Source organism: Tachypleus tridentatus, chromosome 5, assembly GCF_004210375.1.
Source record: "Tachypleus tridentatus isolate NWPU-2018 chromosome 5, ASM421037v1, whole genome shotgun sequence".
Lineage (NCBI taxonomy): Eukaryota > Metazoa > Arthropoda > Merostomata > Xiphosura > Limulidae > Tachypleus > Tachypleus tridentatus.
In genome coordinates, this window is record NC_134829.1 from 14218221 (window position 1) to 14246081 (window position 27861).

The following is a 27861-nucleotide window of genomic DNA, read 5'->3' on the forward strand; positions in this document are numbered from 1 at the left end:
TAGTCATCACCACCCACCGCCAACTCTTGGGCTACACTTTTACCAATGAATAGTGGGATTGACCGTCACATTATAACGCCCCCACGGCTGAAAGGGCGAGCATGGTTGGCGCGACGGGGATGCGAACCCGTGACCTTCAGATTACGAGTTGCACACCTTAACACGCTTGGCCATGCCGGGCCTAAAAGAAACATATGGCCAAGCCTAGCTGAATTTCTAGTGACTCTTGCATGTTATTTTTTTGTGTTCTTAGGGGCAGTTAAAATAAAGTTGTTTAGTGCAGTATACTATTAGTATAAAGAAACAAGGTTACGTGTCATACATAATAAACAACAAAACAAAACAATACCCAAATAAGTACTTTATTTCTTTTTTACTTGTGTATTCTTTATTTATTATTTTAAAAATAACTAACATGTAAAAGTAGGAAACTTTTTAGGTTACTTGAGGTTAAGTTAGGTAAAATAAGTAAGAACAACTCTTGGAAGTAGTTTGTAGGTAGTGTAATTCCTTTGTAACATAAACTGCACATTTGCCAGTGATGTATGTCTTGTAATGGACCCAGTTCAAACAGTAATAAATCAATAAATATTAACTCAAAATAGATCTAAATAGATGTATACTGTAAACAGTTTATAACTATTTAGGATAAACAACTGTAGTTTCATGTTACAATTTGAAATCACTCTAGAAAATAAATGTGGGGTAATTTAGATTTATTTAAAGTTTTCTTTTGATGGCTACATACCGTTTATAGAGTTACCATAGAGAAAATAACATAAAATATGAAGTTTTACTTATAAAATTGTTTGAAGTTTATTTAGAAGGTTTTTAAAATTTTACAGTTGAAATTTGAGACTTTTGAGAAGAAAAAAGTAGTTTTAATCTTAGCATAAATATTACTTTGCATTTGAACTAGTGAAAACAAACTATATACTTTTGCAGACAAATCTTTAGTTAAAACACCTCATTAAAAACTTACTTTTGTGTACAAATGACTTTTGATGTTTACTGAACATCTGCCAAATTTTATAATGTATTAAAAGTTATAGTATTAAAATGACATACTAGTACAAAATGGCCAAGTGGGAGGTTCCTGGGACTAAGCCCGTAATGATAAAGTTAACATAATAAAATATTTGTAAATATCATTTGTTTTCTTTCTGTATGGATCCATCTTAGATAATGAGTCCCTGTTTGTCTCCAAACTGCCAAAACCGTAATCTGTCACTGCATTCTCAAAATGGCTGGTAAGGGTATTAAAACTTTAATTAAAATAAAGTTCAAAACAGCCTGTTTATTAAACTGAAGATGACCTAAGAAGGTCAAAACGTTGTTCTGTACTTAAGTTTAATTAAAGTTTTAATACCCATCCAAGCCGTCTTTACTTCAAGTTGGTTTCTTGCCATCAATTAATCTGTCACTGGTTGTATATGGTAACCTTAATGTTTTAGTTATTTTATATAATAATCAAAAATTTTCTTCCTGTTGTGTATGTTGTTATATGTGACAATTATAAAGCCCTTGTTGTGATATGTGATGATAATGTTGTAGTTATTATGTATGATAATCATAAGAATTAATACAATTATCTTGTGTAGTCTTTCTTCAATCCAGCAACTGTTAAGGATAAGAAATATTATTAAATTTTCATTATCAAAAATTTTAAAAATATAATTTGATGATCCAATTATTTCATAATCATCAAATTTTATCTTCTTTTATCATTCTTTAAAGCTCCTTCTCTCATACTAGCATTTTGCTTATCTTTAATATATTTAAATAAATATTCTATTACTTATAACATATTCAGCAAACTATTTTCATACAACCCTTTTTGATTTCCTAATTTCTGGCCTGACAATTCCAGTAATCTTCTCTGAACTTATGTCACCAATCATAAAAGTCAAAATGTTCTAGGTGTCTTCGTCATGACCATAATGTTCTAGCTGTTATATGTGATGATAATAGTAATAATAATGCTCTAGCTGTTATATCAAATAATTAAATACACTAAATGTTATGACTCACAATTATGTAGCTCTCAACTGCTTTTTCTGAATTGAGGTGTAATAGGATAAAAGTGTTTGTTAATTGATACAAATTGAATTAGAATATGAAATAGGAACTTGTTTTGAATGAAAGTGATGTCCTTTTTCTGTTTTTAATATTTTTTGCAATTACCACTTTGAAAACTTTATTGAACCAAAGCATTGTACAATAGTTGTACTAGTTTTTTATAGTTTGTTTAGTGGCCACTATCAAAAGTTTCTTGTATCACCCTTCCATCACTCATCATTGATTGAAATTCTCACCTTAGGGGCAGTTATGTAATACGATTAACCACATCTTTTTGACATAAAAACTGGACTACCCAATTATAAAATTTTCTATCTTATTTGTGGATTATGTTATCTGATCCTCTTGAATGATAGACAAGGTTATCTATTAAGTTTTTTGTTGTGGTCGTATAATGTTTGATGAAAGTGTCCATTTTATGTTCAGTGCAAAGCTCTTGTGTCTTTATTATAGACTGCATTTAACTGTCTGTTGCTACTTTAATGAAACTCAGTAAATAGCTGGATATTATCATTTTGTTGCTTACCTCATGTATTAGTTAGGGGAGAATGTTCTTCATCAAAAATCAAAATGTCAAGTTGCAAATGGTAAAAGTAAAAGTATTAAATATTGAGGAAACTTATCTCAAGAAACGTTTTTTAGTAATTCATATTAATCTTATGATAATTTAATGTTTTGTTTTGTTGTTTTGTACTTAAGGTCATTAAACTAACTGTTTTTCTTCAACTTCATTGTTAACCAACTTTTACATCACAAGAACAAATTAGCATTAGAATACCTTTTACCTTACCTTTTTAAAGATAATGCATTTTGTAATGACATTTGTCATATTATGTTCTGTAGAACTTTATAGACATGATCTAATTAAATATAACAAAAATAATTTTAAAGTATTAAAAAATGGATGGAAATCTAGAGGACATATTGTTAATAGATGGTCTGAAGCTTGTTAAGTGTAATCTTCATTTTCTTTTAACATCTGTATTATTTAAAATTTATGCAATTGTTATTTTAACCTAACATCTTAATTCTGTTTTATAAGTTTAGAAGCATATATGAACATAACATTTGATTCTGTGTAAATCTACTTTTATTTTTTGAAGATTTTGGATATTACCTTTCATCTACTTAATAAAGCTCACATTCTCTATTTGTCTTCATGTTACAAACATTTCATCATAAATTATGTTTTATACTGTAAAACTTATACATGTGGAAAGCATTCTATCTCAAACTTACCATGTCATGATGTGTTTTAACACTCCTACGAAAAGACGTTTCTAGTCCTGATTTCTCCAAGCCCATTCCCCTGGCTGTGGTTTCGCTAGATAGTAGATAGGGACAGTGGGAATCTCGTTAATCCATTCATTAATGGATTTAAATGGCAATTTCATTTAAATACAAAATTATTAGCCTAATATTAACAACCTTTCAAGTTGCTCTGGGGCCTATTAGGCCCCACTTTTCGTAGGAGTGTTAAAGGTTATGTATGCTGAAGAAATTTTTCATTTGACTATTTTTCTAGGTTATTTATATTATATTATTAATCAATTCCAATAATGCTATTATATTATAGCCCTTACCATGCTGTGTTAGGCTCTGTTCCAGAGACAGAAATCTATCTAGACAAGGAACACTATACTAAGGTAAGAGGCTCATGTTTGTAAATATTAGTAAGTATTTTTTTTCAAATCTTTCAAACAATGAGGATAAGTTTACTTGTGATAAGTTTATGTGCTGAAATAGATAATGTTTTATGAATAATTATGGAATAGCAAATTTTATTATCAGAAAAGTCAAATAATTCAATGTCTGTGTTTAACATGTTTTTTCACAACATTAGTGAGATTTCATACTTAGTATATTGTATATAATGTTGAATTAATGGAGATATTAAAACTATACTTTCAGATTAGTAATATGTCAGTTTTGTTTTTTCTTCAGCTTCAAGATGTTTCTGGAATAGAAATTTTCTACTTTGGATCAGTTATAAACTACATGAATAGACATATATTCCTATCAAATTTTAAAGAAAAAACTGAAAAGCAAACTAAGAGAAAGAGGTATGATAATGAGTAAAAACATTCACTCTTTTACTCCGAATATGAAAAACTAGGAACATGCAAGTTAATAAGGAAACATATTTCCAATCTTCTATTAGTTTTAAGATTAAACTATAGTTAAACTTCCTTCTGCTCTGACCTTGTAAGTGTCAATGAAAGAAAATAATTTTGGTGTTATAATTGATCAATCTCTTATGCCATTCAAGCAGTATTCTGTTGCTTGTGGTAAGACAAATTAGACTTTTAGGTTGTATCTACAGAAATATTTAATACAAGTCTAAAGAGGTTTTAACCAAGTTACTGATTAAGATACATTTGAAATATTGTGTTCAGCCTTGGGCTCCATACCTTAGGAAGAACAATGAGTTATTGGAAATGGTTCAGAGGAGGATTACTAGAATAGTACTTAAGATGGAGGATTTGTCATCTGAGGAGAGATTAAGATCTTTGAAATTGTTTTCTCTTGAAAAACAAAGTTGGAATGCATCTAAATGAAGTGTTTAAGATTGTAAAGGGAATTAACAGTAGTGATGCATCATTTTTTTCTTAACAGTGAGAACAGTAGGATGATGGAAAATAAATATAAATTTTCAGAGGGTAGGAGCTATATTTGATTAAGTTTGTTTTTTTTAATAAGGTGTTTGGCTTCTAGAATGAGTTTCCTTTGGATGTTGTGGAGGAAGTAACTTTATGTGAGTTTAAAGGAAAGCTTGATGATTATATGAATGATAAGGGCTGAGATTAAAAAAGGTTTTCATTTAATTTATAATAGTTTAGTTTAAAGGATGGGATGGTGAGATGGACCAATAGGTCCCTTGTCCTAAACATTATATGATCCAAGATGTGATTCTATAGACACATTCTTTTTCAAAAACTGACTCCATCATAAACTAATTCTCTTTGGCTTTAAACTCTCTTTCTCTTTTTTTTAAATCATCTCAAATGTCCAATTAAAAATTTGGAAACCTTATTAGCACCAAGTTAACAGATATTCTCTGTTTCTAATGAGTGCTACCCACAACAGCTTTTGAACGGTACAAGACAACAAATCAAATGAAATAGAAATTTCCTGAAATAATGGATACCTAATTTGTGAAATTTCAGTGGCTACCATAATTCAACAACACATCTGTCAGCTCAACTTTGTTTATCTTGAAACTTTAAACTACTAATTTGCTAAATAGATTAAACTTTAGTACCTGGAATGAACACCAGAGTTTGTTAAATATGTTTTAACTATCACTGATAATTTTCCCTTTTCAATACTGAACAAAGTGTGCTGTATAAAGGACTAAACTTTGTGCTTTCTGATATTTAAACCAACGAATACACACTTAAAGCTGATATAAAATATTTTTCAGATACTGCAGCCTAAAATAATATTTTATTACTAAAGCTACTGTTGATACAACAGCCAACAGTATTAACAAAACAATGATCAGTTACTACTAACCTCCCCTCTATAAACATCAATACTGTTGATGACACCACAACTGACTTAACACATGATTTATTTTATGGTACTGGAGCCAATACAGCATGAATGGACACCAGCAAAATAAATGCAAACTCTTGATACCTTTATTCATTTTTTAAACTTAAAATCTGTAACTACATCTAAATAAAACACCACTACCATTTTTTTATGAAGTAGTGATTTGCTTGATTTCTTTATTTCTGGGTAAAGCAGAATGAGTTAAATGTCCGTCCCTTCAATTGAATAAATTGGGGTTGTCTGTCTTTCAACATATGGTTTTTGGTCACCTGTTGCACTATCTCTGGTGTCAGCACTCCCCCTCCCCTATTATCCAACACATTTTATCACCCTTTATTCTTGTAATGGAGTATGAGAGTCCTTGCCACTTTCCAGTTTAGATCCACTCTAGTTGTGGACCATGCAAAATTCCTTCTGAATGTGATTGCTTTCATTCTCTTGAGAGCAAGGTGGTATTCTGCTGGTGCATTTGATTCTCCAGTTATACACTATTCATCTATGTGGTTGATACCAGAGTTAATGTTGCACCTGTATTTTGTGTAGTTCTATCCTGAGAATGCAGTTGCTTGTAATTTCTATATATGATCCACTTCTGTGTAGTAGGATCAAAAGGGTAGCACTGTGCTCTAACTTCTGTGTAGTCCCATGTGGGGGATAATGTTGAACATATCTACAAATAAATATACTCCACTCCTGTGCAGTTCTATCTGGAGGATGTAGTTGCACAGGAGTAGTCTGTCACATTGCAATTCACCCAATCAAATGGGATCCCTCATTTTACTATCTGATTGAGATTGATGGGACATGTTTCATTGCCACAATTCACCTATTCAAATGGGATCCCTCATTCTACTATCTGATTAAGATTGATGGGACATGTTTCATTGCCACAATTCACCTATTCAAATGGGATCCCTCATTCTACTATCCGATTAAGATTGATGGGACATGTTTCATTGCCACACCTATTCCCACTGTAATTTGTATGTAAAATTCCCAATTGTATGAATGGTTGTAGATTTGCACTACTTACATTGAGGTGTGGACCCTACACAGAGGTTCTGTTCCTAATACCATTTGGTTTTGGACTAGAATTGACTGGCTACATATGGTTATTTACACCCCAGCCACTTTACACCATGGAGTACATTTTAGTTTTCTCTACATTCTTATCTGAGGATGGTTTTTCTACAGTCCTCTTTCTATAGAATTGAGATTTCAGTATACTTTGGTGTGGATTTCAACCCAACCAGATTTCTTTCCATTTTTGGTTGTGTTCCTTCCACTCTCCGTTCCTGTAGGGGCACCTCTTTCCACAATTGGTGCAGAGTATACCTGACACAAAAGTGGTGTGGTCTGCCATGTATATTCCTTTTATCAAAAGGAATCACACTTTAGGGGTGTTCATTGGATACTTTCTATCACTTGCACTGGTCTCTCCACCTATTCGTTGTGGGGTTCTAGCTATCCATGTGAAGGAGGTAATGTAGCATATCAAAAGTTATAATTTTCTAATACTGAAAATATATTTTCAATAGGCACTTGCTTCCATTCACACTTCCTACCTTTCTTCCTTATTGGAAATTGGTACATCTTCTTCTGCCTGATCTTAAAATGTTTGGTGGAATCGAATAGAGGGAGTCACATGCATCAGGATGGTATGTCACACTCCTGTTGTTGGAAGGTTGTCACATGTAAATCATAGGGTAGGTGGGAGTTCAAGGCTAGTGGTATGTGAAAAAAATGCTTATATAGAGAGAGTAGCACTGAACAGTAATAGCTATATACTTACCAAATGTCTAATAACATTACCTTATTTCTCAACGTTAACATCTATTTTGCATTATACTTTCTTAAAATCCCTATGCAGTACTAACAGTCATGCTTACTTTGGTTGTCACTCTTTCCATCCCTATGAAATCACAGCTGCTATTTTAAAATGAGAATTCACAAGATTGAGACATTTACAACATGAATACTGTAGCCACAGCTAGCTCAATTTCATTTTTTGAATCTAAATCCCAACAATATCTGAGTTTTATGTCCTTCCAAATGAATTTGCATTGGGAAACAATTCGGAAACCCAATCACACACATGTTCATCCTTATAGACAATTAGTTATCTCGTGCACAGTACTTGAATACATGAAAATTGATATATACCCTTGAGATAACGCATGCATTTGTATATTTGAGTATTTTGTTCTATTGCCTTCATACATGTTATGGATCTTCACCATTTTGTTACATTATAATTATGCCATCTTTGTCAACCAAGTGTGTAAGAATACATGACTACGAATACCTACAAATAGATTCATTCTGAAGTTAGCGTAGTCACAACCACGTGGGATTTCTTACAATAGACCATAGTGGTTTTGGAATTTGAATTAGGGACTCCCCATATACCTGCTGGTCGAACGATGTATTGATTTGTTTATCATTTGGAAACTTTCAAAGATTGTCTTGATTTTGATAAACATAAGAGTTGGAATGCACAAGATATTTAGTATCGGTCTTAATTCATTGTTTCTATCTTGCCATGATCCATGTTGAATTGATATGTTTGTCGAGCTGTAATTTTGTGCTTGTACTAGTAACAATATGGCTTTTGTTTACAATTGTCTTCTGTTGGCCTTTTATTCGAATATGTGTGTGTATCTACTTATATGAACTTTGGCAATATCACTAACTTGTTAATTCTTGATTGTTACAGTTTCACGGTGTGGATGGTGTGAATGTAGTTCGTCACATTAAATTCCATTTAAACATCAGTAATCATCGTGTGGGTTCATATGGAGCAACAGTGAAACTCGGACACCTTTAGAATTTGTCACAACTTGTGGTAACTGAGACACTCTTCAGGTACAGAAAAATAGGAACTGCATGAGTGTAGTCATCATGTCGACTGATGCCAATCCTACTCGAGCAACAGATGTACAAAAACCAAGGCAACTCCATGTAGAGCCCACAGTGGATGTAATGAAGGAGACAGAACACGTCACAGAAAGTCAAGAAAAGGCTGTTGAAAGTATGGAAATAGACATCACAACACTCGAACCAGAGATCTCAAGCTTTCGCAAGACAGATTGCAATGCAACCTTGATAATGAGAGCTTTTAAAGAACAAGAGCACACAAAAAAGTTTTGGAAGGTCGATATGGAAATCCATTTGTTGTAACTGAGGCATTCAGGAACAAGCAAGACAAATGGCTCAAGATCACAGGAAAAGATGAAGAAGGACTCAGGAAGTTCTCAGATTTCTTGTATCAGTGCAAAGGAGTCCTGGCTGAAGTGAAAGGTCTGGACATCCTGAATGGCTGGAGAGAGAACCAGGAGCTTCTTGGTAAACTATTGGATTGGGTCGTGACAAGATGGCTGAAGGTTATGTATACAAAAAAACACAGATCGTGAATACCCATCATTTCACCAGTTTGCGAAATTCATGATCAGCCATCAATCCAAAGAGGGAAACAGACTATAGCTGCCAAGGTTTTTGTATCAACAACTGACACACCCAAAAAGACAATGCAGAATGAAACCTGCCTCTACTGTGGTGGTAAAGGCCACTTTATGGCAGAATGTAGGACTTTCTCCAACAAAGTCTTGTCCAAACTACAGGGCGTTTGGAAAGTCACTGTGCAGTTTTGTAATCATATTTTATTCAGTCTATTTTAAGCAAGCAACTGATAGCGGTGTTTAGAAACAAAATAAGAAGGATCCAGGCCTGTATTGATGCCAACGGGGGTCACTTTCAACATTGTGTATAATTGTCATTCATATTTACTTCCTGTATTCTATATTGAAACATGTCTATTAAAAAATATATAAGTACACAGTGACTTTCCAAACACCCTGTACATTGAAAGAAATGGCCTATGCTGTGGATGCCTCATGGTGGGACACTTAGCATGAAAATACCCCCAGAGCACATTTGCCAAAAATGCAACAAGAAACACCCAACATGTCTTCACCACAAGACAACATCAATGAGACAAGGGACACTTCGGTCAGAGACACTGGCAGAAGCCAAGTTAGGGAACTCAGAGTGCAGTGTGTTGTAAAGTTTAGATGTCCAGGAATGAACCTTTCATCTGCTTAATGATTGTGCTTGTCTTTTTCACTAGCTCACATGATCCAACCAGGGAGCATCTTGTTTATGCACTCCTGGACATGCAGTCTGATACTACCTTCATTCTGAAAGACACAGCAGACAGACTTGGAGCCCAAGTGGAATCAACAATTTTGAGGCTCACAATGATGACATATAAGAGCCAAAGGGTCAGCTGCCTCCAAATCCAGAACCTGACAGTACAGGGTTTGCACTCTTCCACAAAGGTGTCTTTGCCAACTGCCTACTCCAGGAACTACATCCCTGTTGACGTGTCACATATTCTGACCCCGAAAACAGCAGGATCTTGGCCCCATCTTCATGGAATAGCACACAAAATGCATCACTGCAAGACTATGAGATTGGTCTTCTGACTGGGTACAATTGCTTACAAGCCTTGGCTCCAAAGAACTTTATTACTGGCAAGGGCAACCAGCTATTTGCTGTAGAGACTGAGTTGGAATGGAGCATTGTGGAGTGCATAGACCTGGCAGAGAACTCACGGGGCATGATAGGAGTTTTTCACAGAATGCTTGTAAGAAAAATCCCAGAGGCATTCCAAGTAGCACATGGAGGGAGCACCAAATATGAAGTCTACTGCATGTACTAGACATCCATATGGGAAGAAATGTGCACCCTGCTAGAAATCAACAGGCCCTCAAGTCAAATTTCAATAATGTCCATGCAGAAAAAGATCAACTATTCTCACATGACGACTTGAAAACCAAGAAGATTATAGGCCAATCCATCCATCAAAATGAAGAAGGGTATTGTGAAATGTCATTACCCTTCAAGGAGAGGCCTAAACTTCCAAATAATAGAGTAATGGCTCAGAATTGCCTGAACCATCTTCAGAGAAGGTTTTCAAAAGTCTCAAGTTTCTTCTCAGATTATGCTCCATTCATGAACAACATGATCTGCAGCAGGGATGCTAAGAGAGCTTCAAACCCAGAAATTCCTGAAACAAATGGCTTGGTACATTCTCCATCATGGAGTGTACCACCCAAAAAAGCCAAGTAAGATTTGCGTCGTCTTTGACTGTGCAGCGAAGTTTCAAGGACACTCGCTTAACAGCCATCTTCTCAAGGGCCCAGATGTGAAGAACAGCTTGGTGGGAGTGCTCTGTCGATTCCAAGAAGAAACCGTAGTCTTCATCTGTGACATTGAGAAAATGTTCCATCAATTCTGGGTCCAGAAAGAAGACAGAGATTTTTTGAGGTTCCTGTGGATTGAAGACTTATCCAGAGATGTGATGGACTACTGAATGAAGGTGCACCTCTTTGGAGTAGTGTCTCCACCTGCCTGTGCCATCTCAGATCTCAGACAGCTGGCATATGACAACAAGGTGAAAAGCCCCTAAGCCACTTACTTCATTGAAGAAGGCTTTTATGTGGACGATGGCCTAAAGAGCGTGAAACTGTCAGCAAAGCTATCCATCTCATAAAGGAGACCCAAACAATCTGTGCAAAGGGAAACATCCATCTGCACAAGTTCTTATCTAGCAAACAAGAAGTTTGGGACTCAAATTCCCCTACAGACAGGGCACTAAAAATGGAAAACCCTGATCTGCCAGAGGAGGGGAGCCCATTGGAGTAAGTGTTGGGTATACAGTGGTGTGTATACCTCATGGATCGACCCTTGACATGACGAGGCATCCTCTCTACAGTAGACTCTGTATATGACCCACTGGGGTTTCTTGCCCCATTCATATTGATCGGGAATCAGATCAGATCCTACAGCAAATGTGCAGAGATATTGCCGGATGGGATGACCTTCTCAGCAACAACTTGCATCCAACATGGGAGCAGCAAAGATCCGAGCTCCATCATCTGACCCAGGTTAAAATAAACTGCTGCTACAGGCCAAAAAACTTTGTCAAAGTTGCACGGCGTGAGATACATCACTTCTCAAATGCCAACACCTCCAGGTATGGTCAGTGCTTGTACCTAAGGCTCGTCTGTGAGCATGGAAATGTGCGCTGTTCCCTTCTGATGAGAAAAGCGAGAGTGGCACCACTAAAGCTCGTCACCATCCCTAGAGTAGAGCTCCAAGCAAATATGGTGTCCACAAGAGTCAGCAAACTCTTCAAGCGTAAGCTTACCTGGGAAAATGCAGAAGAGTACTTTGGACTGATTCAAAGGTTACACTTGGCTACATCAACAATGACATGCATCATTTTCGCATATTTATGGTGAACTGAGTCCAAGTCATCAGACAAGCTTCAGTTCCTCAGCAATGGAACTATGTTTGAACAGTTCAGAATCCAGTCAACCCAGCATCACATGGTCAAACTATACATGATCTATGTGGTGGTTACTGGCTCAAGAGACCTTCCTTTTTATAGGAAAAGGGTGATGTCAAGCCAACTCCACAGGCTCACAATCTAGCACCAGAGGACCCTGAATTGAGAAAGGGCATAGTGCTCTTCTCTTCAGCCCAAAAGGGTTCCTCCTTCTCACACACTTTGGGATGGTCAAATTCGTAATAGTGGTATCAGCACTCCTGAAAGCCATCCATTGGAAACAGACTGCCTCAACAGTAGACACTTCCATCAAGAAGCAAATAGCAGAGCATGTGATACTGCACATGGTACAAGAAGTCCATTTCTATGAGGAGCTGCAAAACCTGCAGGAACCCAAAGGGACACTGAAAAGAAACAATCCTCTTTGCAAAATTGATCCATTTATTTATCTATGTATTAATTCAGATCGGGGGCTACCTTTACAGGGCAGATCTTGACTTTGGAATAAAGCATCCAGTCATCCTCCCCAGATGCAGTCATATAACAGAGCTCATCGTCCTACACCACCATGAGAGGATTGGTCATTTGGATTGAGGATTCACAGTCATTAAGCTCTGTTTGAATGGTTATTGGATTGTAGACTGCACAGCTGCCATCTCCTCTGTGATATATAAATGCTTGAACTGCCATCACTTATAGGGAGAGTGCCAAATGCAGAAGATGGCAGACCAACCAGAAGAAAGAACACGATCAAGTCCTCCCTTCCATTTCACAAGGTTTGACTGTTTTGGCCCATTCATTGTGTAGGAAGGTCTTAAGAATTAAATAAGTATGGTCTGATCTTCACATGAAGCACCGATGCATTCATCAATAGTTTGCAGTGTTTCATTGCATTGAGGGGTGAGGGAAATGCATCGACTGAGCTCCGACCGAGGAAGCAACTTCATTGAAGCCCGTAGAGAATTTGTTAACTCTTGGAGGAATGCAAGGAAGGCAAATTCCAGAACCTTCTGATCAACCATGGATGTGAATTTGTCCAGCATGTTCCCCAATCCAGCCATATGGGTGGCATTTGGGAAAGACAAATCCAATCGATTTGAAGCATCCTTACAGGTTTTCTTCACAATGCTGCCAGAAAGATGTGACAGCTCGTCACTGCAAAGATTTTTTCTTCAAGGCGATGGCAATTGTAAGCAGTCACCCCTGGTCAGTGAAGAATCTCAATGATCTGCTAGGTCCATTTTCCATCACCCCAAATCATCTGCTCACTCTTAAGTCTGAGCCAGTGATTCATCCCTGTGAGAGCTTGTTCATAAAGATCTGTATGCCAGAAAAAGGTTGAAGAAAGTACAGTATCTTGCAGAAAGATTCTGGCAGCAGTGGCACAAAGAGTATCTGCTAAGTCTTCAGACACGTCAAAAATGGACAACCAAGCATAGAAACCTAAAGTCCAGTGATATAATTCTACTCAAAGAGGAAGAACACCCAAGAGGACGCTGGAAACTGGCAAAAAGTCGTGGACACTATGCAAAGCAAAGATGGTCTAGTAAGGAAAGTGAAAATACTGGTTGGAAACTCAAGACTCAACAACCAAGGACTTCCAACTAAGAAAGCCAACTATTTAGAAAGACCTGTGCATAATCTCATCCTGCTGTTGAACAACAATTCTTTTGAATAATACGCAATTTAGTAAATCGAGTTATTTAGGTACGAGTGTAGCCACAGCTAGCTTAATTTCATTTTTGGAATCTAAACCCTAACAATATCTGAATTCTATGCCCTTCCAAATGAATCCGGTTTGATCCAAATTGATCCGGATTGGGGAACGATCTGGAAACACAATCACACACGTTGTCATTCCCATAGACAATTAATTCTCTCATACACAGTATTTGAATATATGAAAATTGATATTTACCCTTGAGATAATGCATGCATTTGTATATTTGAGTGTTTTGTTATATTGCCTTCATACGTGTTATAGGTCTTCACCATTTTGTTATGTTATAATTATGCCATCTTTGTCAACCAAGCATGTAAGAATACCTACAAATAGATCCATTTTGAGGTTAGCATGGTCACAACCATGTGGGATTTCTTACAACAGACACTGGAGGCTTTGGAATTTGAATTAGAGACTCCCCATGTACCTGCTGGTCGAACAAGTTATTGATTTGTTTATCCTTTGGAAACTTTCAAAGATTGTCTTGATTTTGATAACATAAGAGTTGAAATGTACAAGATATTTAGTATAGGTCTTAATTCATTGTTTCTATCTTGCCATGATCCCATGTTGAATTGATATGTCTGTTAGGCTGTAATTTCATGCTCGTACCAGTAACAATATGGCTTTTGTGTACAATTGTCTTCTATGGGCATGTAATTCGAATATGTGTGTGTATTTGCTTATATGAACTTTGGCGATGTTGCTAACTTGTTAATTCTTGATTGTTACAGTTTCACAGTGTGGATGGTGTGACTGTAAGTTTGTCACATTAAATTCCATTTAAACATCAATGATCGTCATGTGGGTTCATATGGGGCAACAACGACCAAGACCTTATCTCTAAAATCAATCAGATGGCAGTGTTTCTTTCATCGACTTAACTATCCAGCTGATACTATAAAAAAAACAAAACAACCATACGTACACGCTGTAACAAATGCTAGTCCCATCTAACATAATTACAAAAATTAAAATGTTAGAATCCCCTTGCTTTTAACATCAAGTATTATGAGAAGAAATTTAAATTACTAACTACCCAGTACTGTTAGAATGCTTACTACATCCTCCATAGTTTTTTTAGGCATAATCTCAACATCAAAGACCACTTGGTGTTCTTGGAGGTACAAGAGAACAATCCCTGCATTATTGAAACACATTATTGTGCGAGAAAAATTTCTTATGCCTGTCCATTCATTTCAAACAACATTACAGTAAATGACCTCATTTATATTTTTCATTTCAGGAGACTTCTACGTGTCAGATCATGTCGTTTAATGCATCTATTGTAGCAGGTGTCACAAACTATATATTGGAGAAATAACACATAGACTAGGTTATTGTTTTTTTATGAACACATTACGTATGTAAAAGAAGGCTTTCTGACATGCCTCTTCCTTGACACTTCAGTTCTCCTGACCACAGTGGACCTCAGACATGGTAGTCTTTATCATGAGAATGGCACCACTTAATAAGTTAAAATGAGAAATACTTAAACACCATCGTATCTTCCAACTCAACACATAGTCTTTGTATAGTATTAACAAAATATTTACTTTCAACTAATTATAAAATTCTGATTTCATTATCAGGAACGTCTTCTTTAGACACATTTAATTTACCTTTTACTCCTTATTAAATTTTCTTTTTCAGCCTTACCTATGTGAAGATACTCCTTCCCATAATTATTTCCCTGGATTAATATTATATTATTGCATTATTTTATTTTGCATTTAATTTACCTTTTACTCCTTATTAAATTTTCTTTTTCAGCCTTACCTATGTGAAGATACTCCTTCCCATAATTATTTCCCTGGATTAATATTATATTATTGCATTATTTTATTTTGCAAAGCTTTTATTATATTATCTTGCAAACTTGTTTTATTATGTTTCTGTGTTTATATTCCTGAATCCAATTTTAGTTATTTTAGCTACTTGTTTTCCCATGTTCTTGCTAATTTTTCACCATGCTTAAAAAATATGTCAAACAATATTTTTATAGATTTGTTTTTACCCTGCTGTATTTGGAATATGTGTAATTAGAACCTCTGTATCTTCTTATCTTTCTTAGTCTAATTCCCTTGTAACACAGTTTTTACTGCCTGATGAAGGGTGTCTGCCTGAAACTTTGCACAAAATAAAATAAGAAAAAGTTTCATTTAGATATGTCAATTTATTATATTTTATTCAAATATCTGACTAATAATAACATTTCCATTATATATTATTAGACTTATTCAGCTGTTCATAAGGCCTTTCTTTTAATACTTGAGTTCAACATGCAGGCTGAATTACAATGCACAAATATTATTCATATAAGACGTATCAGAATGAATGCCTTAGTAGTAATACATATGAAATGTCACATCATAATAAGACTGACAATACTACCCAGAATAGGTTTCACCTGATCCACCAGTTGAAGGATCCTAAACATAAGACTTGATGTATTACAAACAAATGGCTTGAATAACATTTCAAATAAGAATTTGTAGGTTGTAACCCACTTGGTCTAGTGAGATATGCTGTTCAGCAAAAGATTTTTTCAAAGTGGAATACAACAAAATATTATCATAAAATTTTCTGACTAGAAATCCATACCTGAATAGTAAAGAATGATGTATACATTTATTTTTTTATTTGTAGCCTTGTGATTGACAGTTTTGCCAATTCCAAAGTGATCCAGAAATCTGATGAAGACCTTCTGAGCAATAAAGAACTTCACCATATTGTTATTGATTGTTCTTCTATATCATATCTTGATGCCACTGGATTAAATGTTCTTTTGGAGGTAACTCAATCAATAATATTTGAATCATCTTTCTCACTAGGACTTTTAGCTGAGCTAAAAATCACATTAATTAGTCAGTTCCTATGTATTTTTCATGGAGGTATCATAATTAATAGTGGTATGAATATTTAGTCCAAAAATCGTCTCTTTGACAGTTGTAATCATACTTAAATGAATAAACATTGATTAGTTAGTTCACGAACAATTTCTTTTTAAAGATAATTTAACATTAATAGCAAATATATTAATACTCCTAGAGATAGCCTTGCTTGAAAGTTACATTGATTTATTGATTTGTTATACTGGAACTACAAGTATTCTCAGTAATACTATTCATTTATCTATTAGAAGTAATTTTACTAAACTGTGAAAGGCAACATATATAAAAACAATGTACTCTGTACGTTTTTTTTTTATGAAAGTCACCTATCTAGATATCTTCAACTTATTCTTAACAATGTGATCAGACAAAAACATAATAACTGTAGTTTGAACTAAACTTGTTGCATGTTTATTCACTTGAACAGTCTTTTTGTCTACTTACAGTGCACCTGTTGGACCTTGTAATAGTTATCTGTAGAAACTATACAACACTTTAGGTGCATGTCTTTCATCTACATCTGTCATTGAATATCCACTTCTCACTTTAGGATATGGCTTTCCTAAAAATATGGATTGCATTACTGACAGCTGAGATGTAAATGTAAGCATTTTCATCAAACTGAATTTCAACATCTCGTTTCTGCTACATTAATGTGTTTATAACCATTAACGTGTCATGGTTTGTATAACTACACTGGATATTTTGGCCTGAATAAGCCATTTTACTTTCTTGAGAAAATAATCTGAAGATTAAATAGTGTTTGCAGATCTTTTGTTACTATGTGTTTCTTCCAGGGATACCTTTGTAACTACATTTCAGTGTAGAAGGTTACCACATCAGAAACTCACTGTATGCTAAAATTTCATTAACTGTTTCCACGTATGCTCACCGATTAGTTTATCTGATCTTGTACTCCCCTCTATATATATACAGATGTTTGCTTGCCACGAGTCCAGATACTCCTATGTTTCTTAGTAGTAATGCATGTGAAATGTCACATCACAGTAAAATTGACAGCACTATCCAAACAATGAGTGCAACACAACTTCTAGCACAGCTGGCTCCTCCCTCTGTACAGTTTAGCCCAACTTCACCTCTCAATTGACACTTGTAGTGTTAAGACATGTTGTTTTCTTACACTTTTCTTCACAGAATTTTCAGTCAGTTTCTTGTTTTTCTTTGGGAACTTAGTTTCTTTTTATATATGCTACACTTATATTCTGAAATTTAATATGTACATGTTTATATTACGAGGTCTGTTCAAAAAAAATACTCGGACTGACGTCATAAAACAAAATGTACTTTATTTAGAAGTTACAGGTCTGGGACCCCTTCAAAGTGCTCTCCTCCCCAACGCACACACGTATCCCAACGGTGTTTCCACTTGTCGAAACAGTCCTGGTACGCTTCTTTTGTAATGTCCTCCAGCTCCTTCGTCGCATTTGCCTTAATCTCGGGAATCGTCTCAAATCTTCTTCCTTTCAAGGGTCTTTTGAGTTTGGGGAACAAGAAAAAATCGCAAGGAGCAAGGTCAGGTGAGTAGGGGGTGGGGGTGGGGAAGAACAGTGATCGAGTGTTTGGCCAAAAACTCACGAGTTCTGAGGGCCGAATTTCGCAGCAACGCGGTGCATCTTCAATTTTTCGGTCAAAATCTCGTAACAAGATCCAACTGATATCCCACACTCTTCAGCAAGCTCCCCTGACAGTCAGACGTCGATTTGCCCGCACCAGGGTGTTGATTTTGTCGACGTGTGGGTCGTCAGTTGACGTGGAAGGACGTCCAGGACGCTCATCATCTTCAATGGACTGTCGACCATCCTTAAAACGTTCATGCCACTTGAAACATGCCATACGATTCATAGCAACATCACCGTAAGCCGTGTTAAGCATAGCAAAAGTTTCAGTCGCAGATTTTCCAAGTTTAACACAAAATTTCACAGCAAGTCGTTGCTCCTTCAGGTCATTCATTCTGAAATCCGCCAAACGAAAAAATCGCACTTCACTTAAAACCGCGTAGCTAATACACAAATGAAGATATCTGCAATCGGGAAATGGCGTCGTAATCAGCTGATCTGTGCGAACCTAGCGACACCAAGCGGATTCCCCTGGAACCAACTGGAGCCGCGCAATTCAAACAGTCCGCGTATTTTTTGAACAGCCCTCGTATGTGTCTTTTCTCTTACTACCCTACCTTTTGGATCTTATTTAAAATCTTCTACTTCCACTCATAGTTACAACGGATTCTAAGTTTCACATTACAACTAATACTAACGCCATTCCTACAAAAATTCACCTTACTTCAACTACACTGCCTTTGTGTTCAAAATTGTCAGCAGAAGATGTTACAAGTTCAGGTCACCAGAAGTTGGCTACTTTTATAAGAGCTTCTGATTTTACTGAGGATTATCCTATCATGTCATATTCAAAGGTACTTGAATGAAAGGACATTGATTTTGTCAGTGTTTCATCTCTCTTGCTATGCTACATAGCCATGTTTAGCTACAGTGGAAGTGCTCAGGCCTTCTCCTTCCTTTGTTGAATTAATAAACTAGGTATGTTATGTTTTGACTTTGTCCCTTGTTAAGTATGTCTTCTCCTCTCTTATTTTAAGTGAAACATCTTTGGGCTAATATCTTCTTTTCCTCCATTTACTGGATATTGGGACTCGTGTTTATAGATTTGCAGATAACTTACTCACTGGGGTTAGTATGCCTCAATCCCCATGCAATATGGTAGTCAATGCTATTGCTTACATAGATCTGCAATTCCTTTTTTGACTTCCAGCAGTTGGATTCTCTCCTGCTTCTATGAGTTTTCTATCCCAATACTTTGGTGACATTTTCCCAGCCTCACTTTTTCCCATACCTGCCTCACATCAGTCTCCGTTTTATCTCTCTGGTTCACCTTTTATCTGAGGCATAAGGGGTTTCTGGTAGACTTGTGCCTTGGATTTTTCTATGCCTGCATAATTATTTTCTTCTGCCCTTTCCCTCCATGCATTGTTCATCTATTTTGGGGATATCTTATGTTGGGATGCCCTTTTGTTCTGTATGTATTTACCCCAAAAATTCTTATGAAACTTGCACATAACTCCCTTTGGAGATTTTTTTTACTTGTTTCAAACCACAATTGAGTCTGCATGCTTACATATCTCCTTTCCTCTTTGGCTTCTCATTTTTCTCAACCTACCTTGAACCTGTTCTAGTGTCTCATCCCCTCCTTCCTATCCTTCACTACTTCCTGTTACATGGGTTTTCTAAGATTGGCCATGGTTCATTCATTGATAGCTTCAGTGCCCATGGCAGCCCCAGAGACTAAATGCAGATGTTGATGTGGTGAGGGCCAGGCTTTTACACCTTCACTATTTTGGGAGTCCTTCACCACAGACCCTAGGGTTTTGCAGGTTCTTTCTGAAAGACTTATTCTTCACTTCCCCTCAGTGTGGATTCCTGTACGTGGTGAGGGGACCTCCCAGGGAAGGTTCTGTTCTTTCTGGTTACCTTCTCTGGGATCTAAACATCCACCCACGTGTTTGTTGTGCGTGGTGACCCGTGAAGGGGAGGAGAGGATCCTGGTGGTTGAGGGTTTCAACCCTAACACACCACTTTGACCTTGAATTCCTGTAGACGGGCGGCCTTTGGGTGGCCACCCTTGGGTCAACTGGCTGGTCCACTTGGGCTAGAGTCAACCAAGTACCAGTGTTGGAAGTTCTCAACGGGTGTTGTGGACATTGTGCCTGATGCTGGTGTTTGGGAAAATTTTTCTTTTTTCCTATGGATCCTCCTTCAAAAAATTTAAATAAAATAGTGAAAAAACAGTCAATAGGTAAACGACCACGTCTTGAAGACTCTGAGCAGCAATCTTCAACATCTGTAAAACACGTACCTCATTTTCTTATATTACATTCTCTTTCAGAAAAACCTTTAGGGCAAATGTCCCCTTTTTTATTCAGAAGGAACTAGAGGGTCTTGCTGGCTCTCCAAAGTAAATAAAGAAGCTTCGATCTAAAGACATTAGTTGAAACATCCACAACCCAACACAGTGAACTCCTCTTGAATTCAACGGCAATTGGGGATATACCTATTGAGGTTACCCCTCATGCTAGCTTGAATTCATCACGAGGAGTTATTGTTGAGAGGAATTTGAAGAACGTCACCGAGTCAGAGATTCTCGCTGGTCTCTCCACTCATGGAGTTTCTGCAGTGAGGCGCATCTCCACTCGCAAAGATGGAGTTACACTGCTAACAAATACCCTCGTTTTGACATTTACATCATCACGTGCACCTGCCACCATCAAGGCAGGTTATCTAATTTGCAGGGTACGGCCATACATTCCAAACCCTCTCCAATGTTTCCAATGTCAGAGGTTTGGCCACTCAAAGACATCATGTCGTGGTTCCCTGATATGTACTCGTTGTGGTGGCAAGGACCACGATGCCTATGAATGTGACATGGACCCACATTGCGTCAACTGCAATGGTTCTCACCCTTCCTACTTTACTTCTTGCCCAAAATGGTTGGAGGAAAAAGAGGTGCAGCGTTTGAAAACGACTCATAACATTAGTTATCCTGAGGCTCGGAAATTGCTGCCCGCCACTCCATCTCGGACATATACTGCTGCACTTCATTCCACAACTACAGTGGTAGTGCAGACAGATTTCTCTGTGCCTCCAAGAGAATCGTTTTCAAAACAAATGACAAGTCTTTTGACCTCCATGGTTGAAAAGGTTGATGAATCGACTTCCACAACCATCTCTGTTCCTCCTTTTCATTCCAACAAACCTCAAGATCCACATTCTTCAGTTTCAAATACAGGCATTTCTTCTGATACATCTTTTTCTCCCACCCCAAGAGGCAAAACAATCATTCGTTCTCGTCCTCAGTCACTGAAATCCCCTTCCAATAACAAAGACCTGCTCAATCGATTCAGGGCAAGATCCATAGAGGTAATAGACCTCCTCCGACTAAGGACAGTAAGGAAAAAAGACGTGGTTTTAAACAGAACGGTTCTCCAGCCACTTCGCCTACCCGTCATTAAAAATGGCCACCTTGATACAATGGAACTGTCGAGGTTTACGTTCTAATCTGGATGATATCAAAACACTGCTTTCTACCATCCTGTATGTCTTTCCTTACAAGAAACATTTCTAAAACCTGCTGATACAGTCACCATTTGGCAGTTTTCTCTGTACAGAAATGACAGGCTGTGTGATGGACGAGTACATGGAGGGGTGGCACTATTGGTTGATTAGCATGTGCACACCCTGTCTTTGTCACTCAACACACCCTTGGAGGCCGTAGCCATCCGTGTTTCCTTGGGTCATACCATCACTTATTGTTCTCTCTACCTGTCCCCTGGACAATCAGACCTTGATGCTCTCGTTGAACATTTGCCGTCTCCCTTTCTACTCCTGGGGGACTTTAATAGACATCATCTCCTCTGGGGAAGTGCTGTTATTGATGGGAGAGGTCGCTCTGTAGAGCGTATGCTCTCTGATCACAACCTTTCTCTTTTCAATACTGGTTCTTCCACTTATTTTCATGCACCTAGTCAGTCCTTTACCACTATTGATCTCTCAGTTTGCTCCCCTTCATTATTCTCCCATTTTTCACTAGGCAGTGATCATTTTCCTGTACTTTTGAGAGAGACTGGCCGTGGTCGATACCACCTACCCGCGTGCCCCGGTGGAAGCTGGATCAAGCAGACTGGTCTACTTTCACTACTCTCACAGAACTTGATCCTGCCATCGTGAATGAGCCATCAATAGAAGACTGTGTGGCAGCGGTAACTGGTTGTATTATACAAGCAGCTGCTCAGTGTATTCCTAAAACCTCGACACGTTTTCCACGATATCCTTGTCCGTGGTGTAATCCTACTTGCCACTTAGCACGGAAGGCTCAAAAACGGGCCTGGGATACTTTTCGTAGATATCCCACACTTTCGAACAGCGTCGCTTTCCAATGGGTCCATGCACATGCCAGAAGGAATCTTGGATTAAGTTCACAACTAGCATATCTTCTACCACCAGTTCCAAGGTCATATGGGACAGGATTCGAAAGGTCAGTGGGCACTACAATTCTGTCCTCCTCTCGATCTTACTCTCTGATGGTCAGGAGGTGGCTGATGTCTGGAGCATCGCTGATACTCTAGGTGAAAGCTTTTGCCGGGTATCTAGCACTTCTGCTTGTTCCTCCACCTTCTTGGCCATCAAGACTCGGGCAGAGCGTTCACCTCTTTCCTTTCGAACCGTCTCTTTGACTATAATTGTCCCTTTACACTGGTGGAACTGAAAATGGCCCTTCATCGGTCTGGCAGTACATCTGTTGGGCCTGATGATGTACACTATGACATGCTGCACCATCTATCTCCTGCTTCTCTTGATGTCCTTCTAATTGTCTTTAACCGGATCTGGCAGGAGAATGTTTTTCCTGATGCCTGGCACCAGGCTATTATTTTACCTTTCTCTAAGCCAGAGAAAGATCCCAAGATTCCTTCAAACTACTGTCCAAATGGTTTGACGAGCTGTCTCTGTAAGACCTTAGAAAGGATGGTTTATGCTCGTCTTGTTTGGTTCCTCGAATCAAACAACCACCCGTCGCCCACCCAGTGTGGGTTCCGACGACAGCATTCACCCTAATCCTGAACTTCATATCGGTGAAGTTTCGCTGCCAGTGGTCCCTGAGACCAAGTTTTTGGGGCTTATCTTTGACCATAAGCTGACCTTTATACCACATATAAAGCAGCTATGGTTCAAATGCACAAGAGCACTAAACATCCTCCGTGTCCTCTCTACTACCAGTTGGGGAGCAGATTGATGTTCTATGTTAAAGGTATGTCGATCAAAACTCGACTATGGATCAATGGTCTATAGCTCTGCCAGACCCTCGGCCTTAAATATGCTGGACCCCATTCATCACCAAGGACTTTGACTCTGCACTGGGGCTTTTGCCCTCTCCAGTTCAAAACTTATACGTTGAATCTCATGAACCTTCTCTGCACCTTCTCCGTTTGCAACTATCTTTACTATATTCTTTGAAACTTCGTTCCTTACCAAAGCATCCCATCTGGGGATGTGTTTTCATTCCTCAGTGGGCTGTACTTTTTCAGAACAGACGATCTGCATTGCTTCTTTTGTCCTTCACATCCAGGCGCAATTGGATGAATTGGGTCTGTCCTTGGATAACATTGCAGAATCCACAGGTCAGCCCATCCCACCATGGCTTATTACAGCCCCAAAATGTGATCTTTCTTTCAGTCATCTGAAAAAAGGCAGATACTCCAGATTGGAAGTACCATCTTTTATTTAATGAACATCTTTCAAACAATCATTTCATTCAAATTTATACAGATGGTTCCAAATCAGGTAATTCAGTGGGCTCTGCCATAGTTTGCTGTGGTTCGGTGATTGCGCGCAGAATCCCCTATACAGCTTCTGTGTTCACTGCTGAACTGTACACCATATCTCTTGCCCTGGATCATATTGAAGCTGAGCAGTACTCCAACTGCACTCGCTTAGTTCTCTACTGGCCCTGGAATCACTACATGTTGGCTCACACCCTATTCTCACTGATATTCAAAACTGACTGGCCCATTTCTCATTAACTGCTACTTCTATCCAGTGTTTCTGGATACCAGGCCATGTTGGTATTCGCGGGAACGAGCTTGCAGACACGGCAGCTAAATCTATCTGCTCTGGCACTATCACCACTGTGCCTATTCCGTACATGGACTATGGTCCTGTATTCAAGGCTCGGCTCCGTGCCAGCTGGCAGTCCACTTGGAGTGAGTAAAGCGACAACAAGCTTTTTCAAATAAAACCCTATATTGGGCTTTGGCCATCTAGCTTCTGTAAGGTTCGGAAGGAGGAAGCTGTTCTAACTGGACTACGCATTGGTCACAGTTTTTTAACTCATCATTTTCTTTTATCTGGAACTGTTGCACCAGTGTGTAGTTTGTGTAACACTCAAATCACTGTAAGCCACACTTTACTTTCTTGCCATCGTTACGACTCTCAACGACGACACTATTTTAAACATGTTTTTTCCCAGGGTTTATCTGTCACATTGGACAGTGTTATTGGTGATGGTGACACTGTCCACCTTGATAAAGTTTTTAGTTTTTTAATGGCCATTAATCTTTTTAATCTCATTTAAGTGTTGGATATTTATTCATTACACCTTTTTAATTGTGGTTCCCTTTTCAAAGTTTCAATCTCTCTAGTTCAATTTGAAATTGGAAAATGGCCAGAACATTAAATAACTCGACACCAGGGCTGGAAAGGCCAACTTCAGGTGACTAACGCTGCTGTTTGAACTATCCGTTTAAACTACCCGTTAGTCCTTCTGGCGAGTTGTTATTCCAATTTTGCTGCATGTCTTTTAAACTTTTATTACTTTACCCTTTGGTACTGGCCATAATGACACATAACTCGGACCCAGGACTGGAAATAGCAACTTCAGTTTTATGTAATTTTCTGTTTTTAATTGCTGTTTTGTTTTTACCTTTGTTTACTTTTACAAATTTTACTACATTTACTTTTCTTTTACCTTTTTTACTGGACATTCCCAAGTCATTCCCCTTTCCTTTATTTTCCAATGTCATTAACAATAAGGAAATCTTTATGAACTGGGTATTTGTTATACATATTTTCCAAAAGCAGTCAAAATGATTTTATGACACTTGACATTCTGTTGCAACGTTTATCAGTTGTTGTTATCACATGACTTATTTATTTGCATATCAAAAACTGTTCTAAAACGATGTACTCAATCATCTGTATTCTACATGAGAAGGAACCCTTACATAATGAACTCTTACCATGAAAGTTAGTAGGAATAATTTATATCAGTAAGACCAACACCTACATAACTTCATTTACATGAGAAAGACCTGCACCTAACAAATTGTACTTGATATACTTAATCTATTATTTCATGTTTTAGGTAATGAAAGAAATGGAAGGAAAGGGAATTCCAGTTTTTCTTGCTGGGTGTTCAGGTGAGAAAAGATTTGTAACATTTTTTTGTGGAAATTGTTTTAGTTTTTTTACTAAACATTACTTTAAAAATATACTGCTGATATTGACATTTCTTGCTGACCATCTATGAGCATTTAAATCTTGTACATATATGTTTTACAGAAATTGATTTAGAATATTGTTATACAAATATATCTTAAGTCAAATATGTGATATGCAGTTGCTTTGTATCCATTGTAAAAAATTACATATAACTTTTTATTTTTTTGCTTGCAGTGCCAGTTTATGAAATGTTGAAAAGATCAGGGTTTTTGACGAGAATGACCATGCCAATTATCTTCCCTACTATTCATGATGCTATAATATATGCTTTAAAACCAGATGTGGCTAACACTGTTATGTAATTATTTATATTTTCTTTATTTCTTAGATGCACTAACTACTGAAAAGCTAAAAGATGAAACTGAACAAATGTCTCTACCACTAATATAAAAGTTCTAGGTGGATAAAGTTGTACCATTGGTAAAAAAAAGATTTTAGACCATTAGTATTGAAGTTACATATGGAATAAGTGGGTGGGTTTTTCTTTTCGCAAAGGCACGTCGGGCTATTTGCTCAGTCCACCGAGGGGAATCGAACCGCTGATTTTAGTGTTGTAAATCCGGAGACATATCGCTGTACTAGCGGAGGTGGTGGAATAAGTAGCACAACTGAAGAACAGACTGTAATATAAAAGGTCTTGATGTCACATTACGTAAGGATCAAATATCTACACTTGTAATACAGAAGTTCTAGGTGAATTGATTCAAACTACTGGAAAAACAAAATTCTATGCTACTAATTTAAAAATTTAAGGTGTTTTTAAAACTTTAAATAGCAACATGCCCCTAACACAGCAAAATTTCCACTGCGCTCACGTTCATATTAAAATAATTTTTCACAATTTAATAACAGTTTGAAATTTCGTGCAAAGCTGCACGAGGGCTATTTGCTCTAGTTATCCCTAACTTAGGGGTAAAAAACTAGAAGAAAAGCAGCTAGTTATCACCATTCACCGCCAACTCTTAGACTATTCTTTTACCAACGAAAAGTGAGATTGATTGTAATGTAAAGACGTCCCTACGGCTGAAAGGACGAGCATGTGTAGTGGAAGGAGAATTCACACCCGCGACCCTTAAACTTCAGGTTGAGCGCCCTAATTATCTGGCCATTGATAAATGCAAATCAACAGTTTCTTTACCAGTTTTAAGTTCCCCGCTGGCAGAGCGATAAGTATGCGGAATTGAATTCGTAAAATCAGGAGTTCGATTCCCCTCGGTGGACTCAACGGATAGCCCAGTGTAGCCTTGCTATAAGAAACACACACATAGCAATTTTTAATATATTTTTTAAAATAAACATATTTGTAATGAGTGAGCAAATTCGAGAGCAAACAAAAACTGATAACAGAGTGACTCGTTTATCAGGTTATCATTACTTTTCAACTCTTATCTTTCTTCCGTTATTATTTTTTGGCTTTCTCACCAAATGGTCGCCCCCGACAACTAGTAAACGCCCCAGAGTGTTTTTTGGAAAACGTTGTCGTAATTTATCATAATATAACTCAGTTTTTATCTGTCCTGAAAATGGTCGCACATCTTACTTTTTGAATGTGCACGCACTTCATTTCAACAGAGGTAAACAAAAAGCGAATATAAATATACTTTAGTGGAAAATTCTCACAATAACGTATTAAAAGCATATCAAAGCTTTAACAAAGACCTAACCTTAAGACGTAAAATAATAGATATTTATTTATTGGTATCAGTGATATAGGAAAGAGTTGCATGGTGATGGTAATTGACTATATATACAAGTTTTATAATAAGATATCAAAAGTAGAAGTAACTGCCGTGCTGCGAAATGTAGCTCAATCTAGGCATGCCTACCAGAATTTGATACAATAATATTTACTGGTACTGTATGTAAAATATGTAAAAGTGGCAGTGCCTTTGAATAAAAGTATTAATAACGGTAAAGTTTAGCCCTAACTAAACCGAAACAAAAAACGTAAACAAATTACAGTGTTAATTTATCTCTTTATCGAATACAGACTGTACATTAAATCTTAATAAAGGCTTTACGAAGGTTAGACCTAAGACAAGTGGACTTGCAGATTTCAGTGTTTGCGATTATAATTATTTGTTTTATTCTAGAAATAATGTATATATAAAAGTACTGTTTAAATAAAGATAGTAATGTGGCTACAAATGTTTTGTGGGTTTCTGTTAGTAT

General features: G+C 37.2%; 1 protein-coding gene across 6 annotated transcripts in view; it reads left to right on the forward strand.

Annotated features, from left to right (window-relative positions):
• Positions 1-27827, forward strand: part of LOC143250567 (prestin-like) — an 80826-nt gene extending 52999 nt beyond the window's left edge. For 5 of the 6 annotated variants that reach the window (XM_076501315.1, XM_076501318.1, XM_076501319.1 and 2 more), the window contains 5 exons: positions 3656-3725; positions 4024-4142; positions 16362-16506; positions 25553-25607; positions 25864-27827. In XM_076501315.1, the coding sequence (XP_076357430.1) occupies positions 3656-3725; positions 4024-4142; positions 16362-16506; positions 25553-25607; positions 25864-25991 (517 nt within the window). In that variant the 3' untranslated portion in view covers positions 25992-27827. Of the gene's footprint in view, positions 1-3655; positions 3726-4023; positions 4143-8353; positions 13697-16361; positions 16507-25552; positions 25608-25863 lie in introns of those variants that run through there. The other variant, XR_013028243.1, reaches the window with a different exon arrangement.
• The last annotated feature ends 34 nt before the right edge of the window (positions 27828-27861 follow it).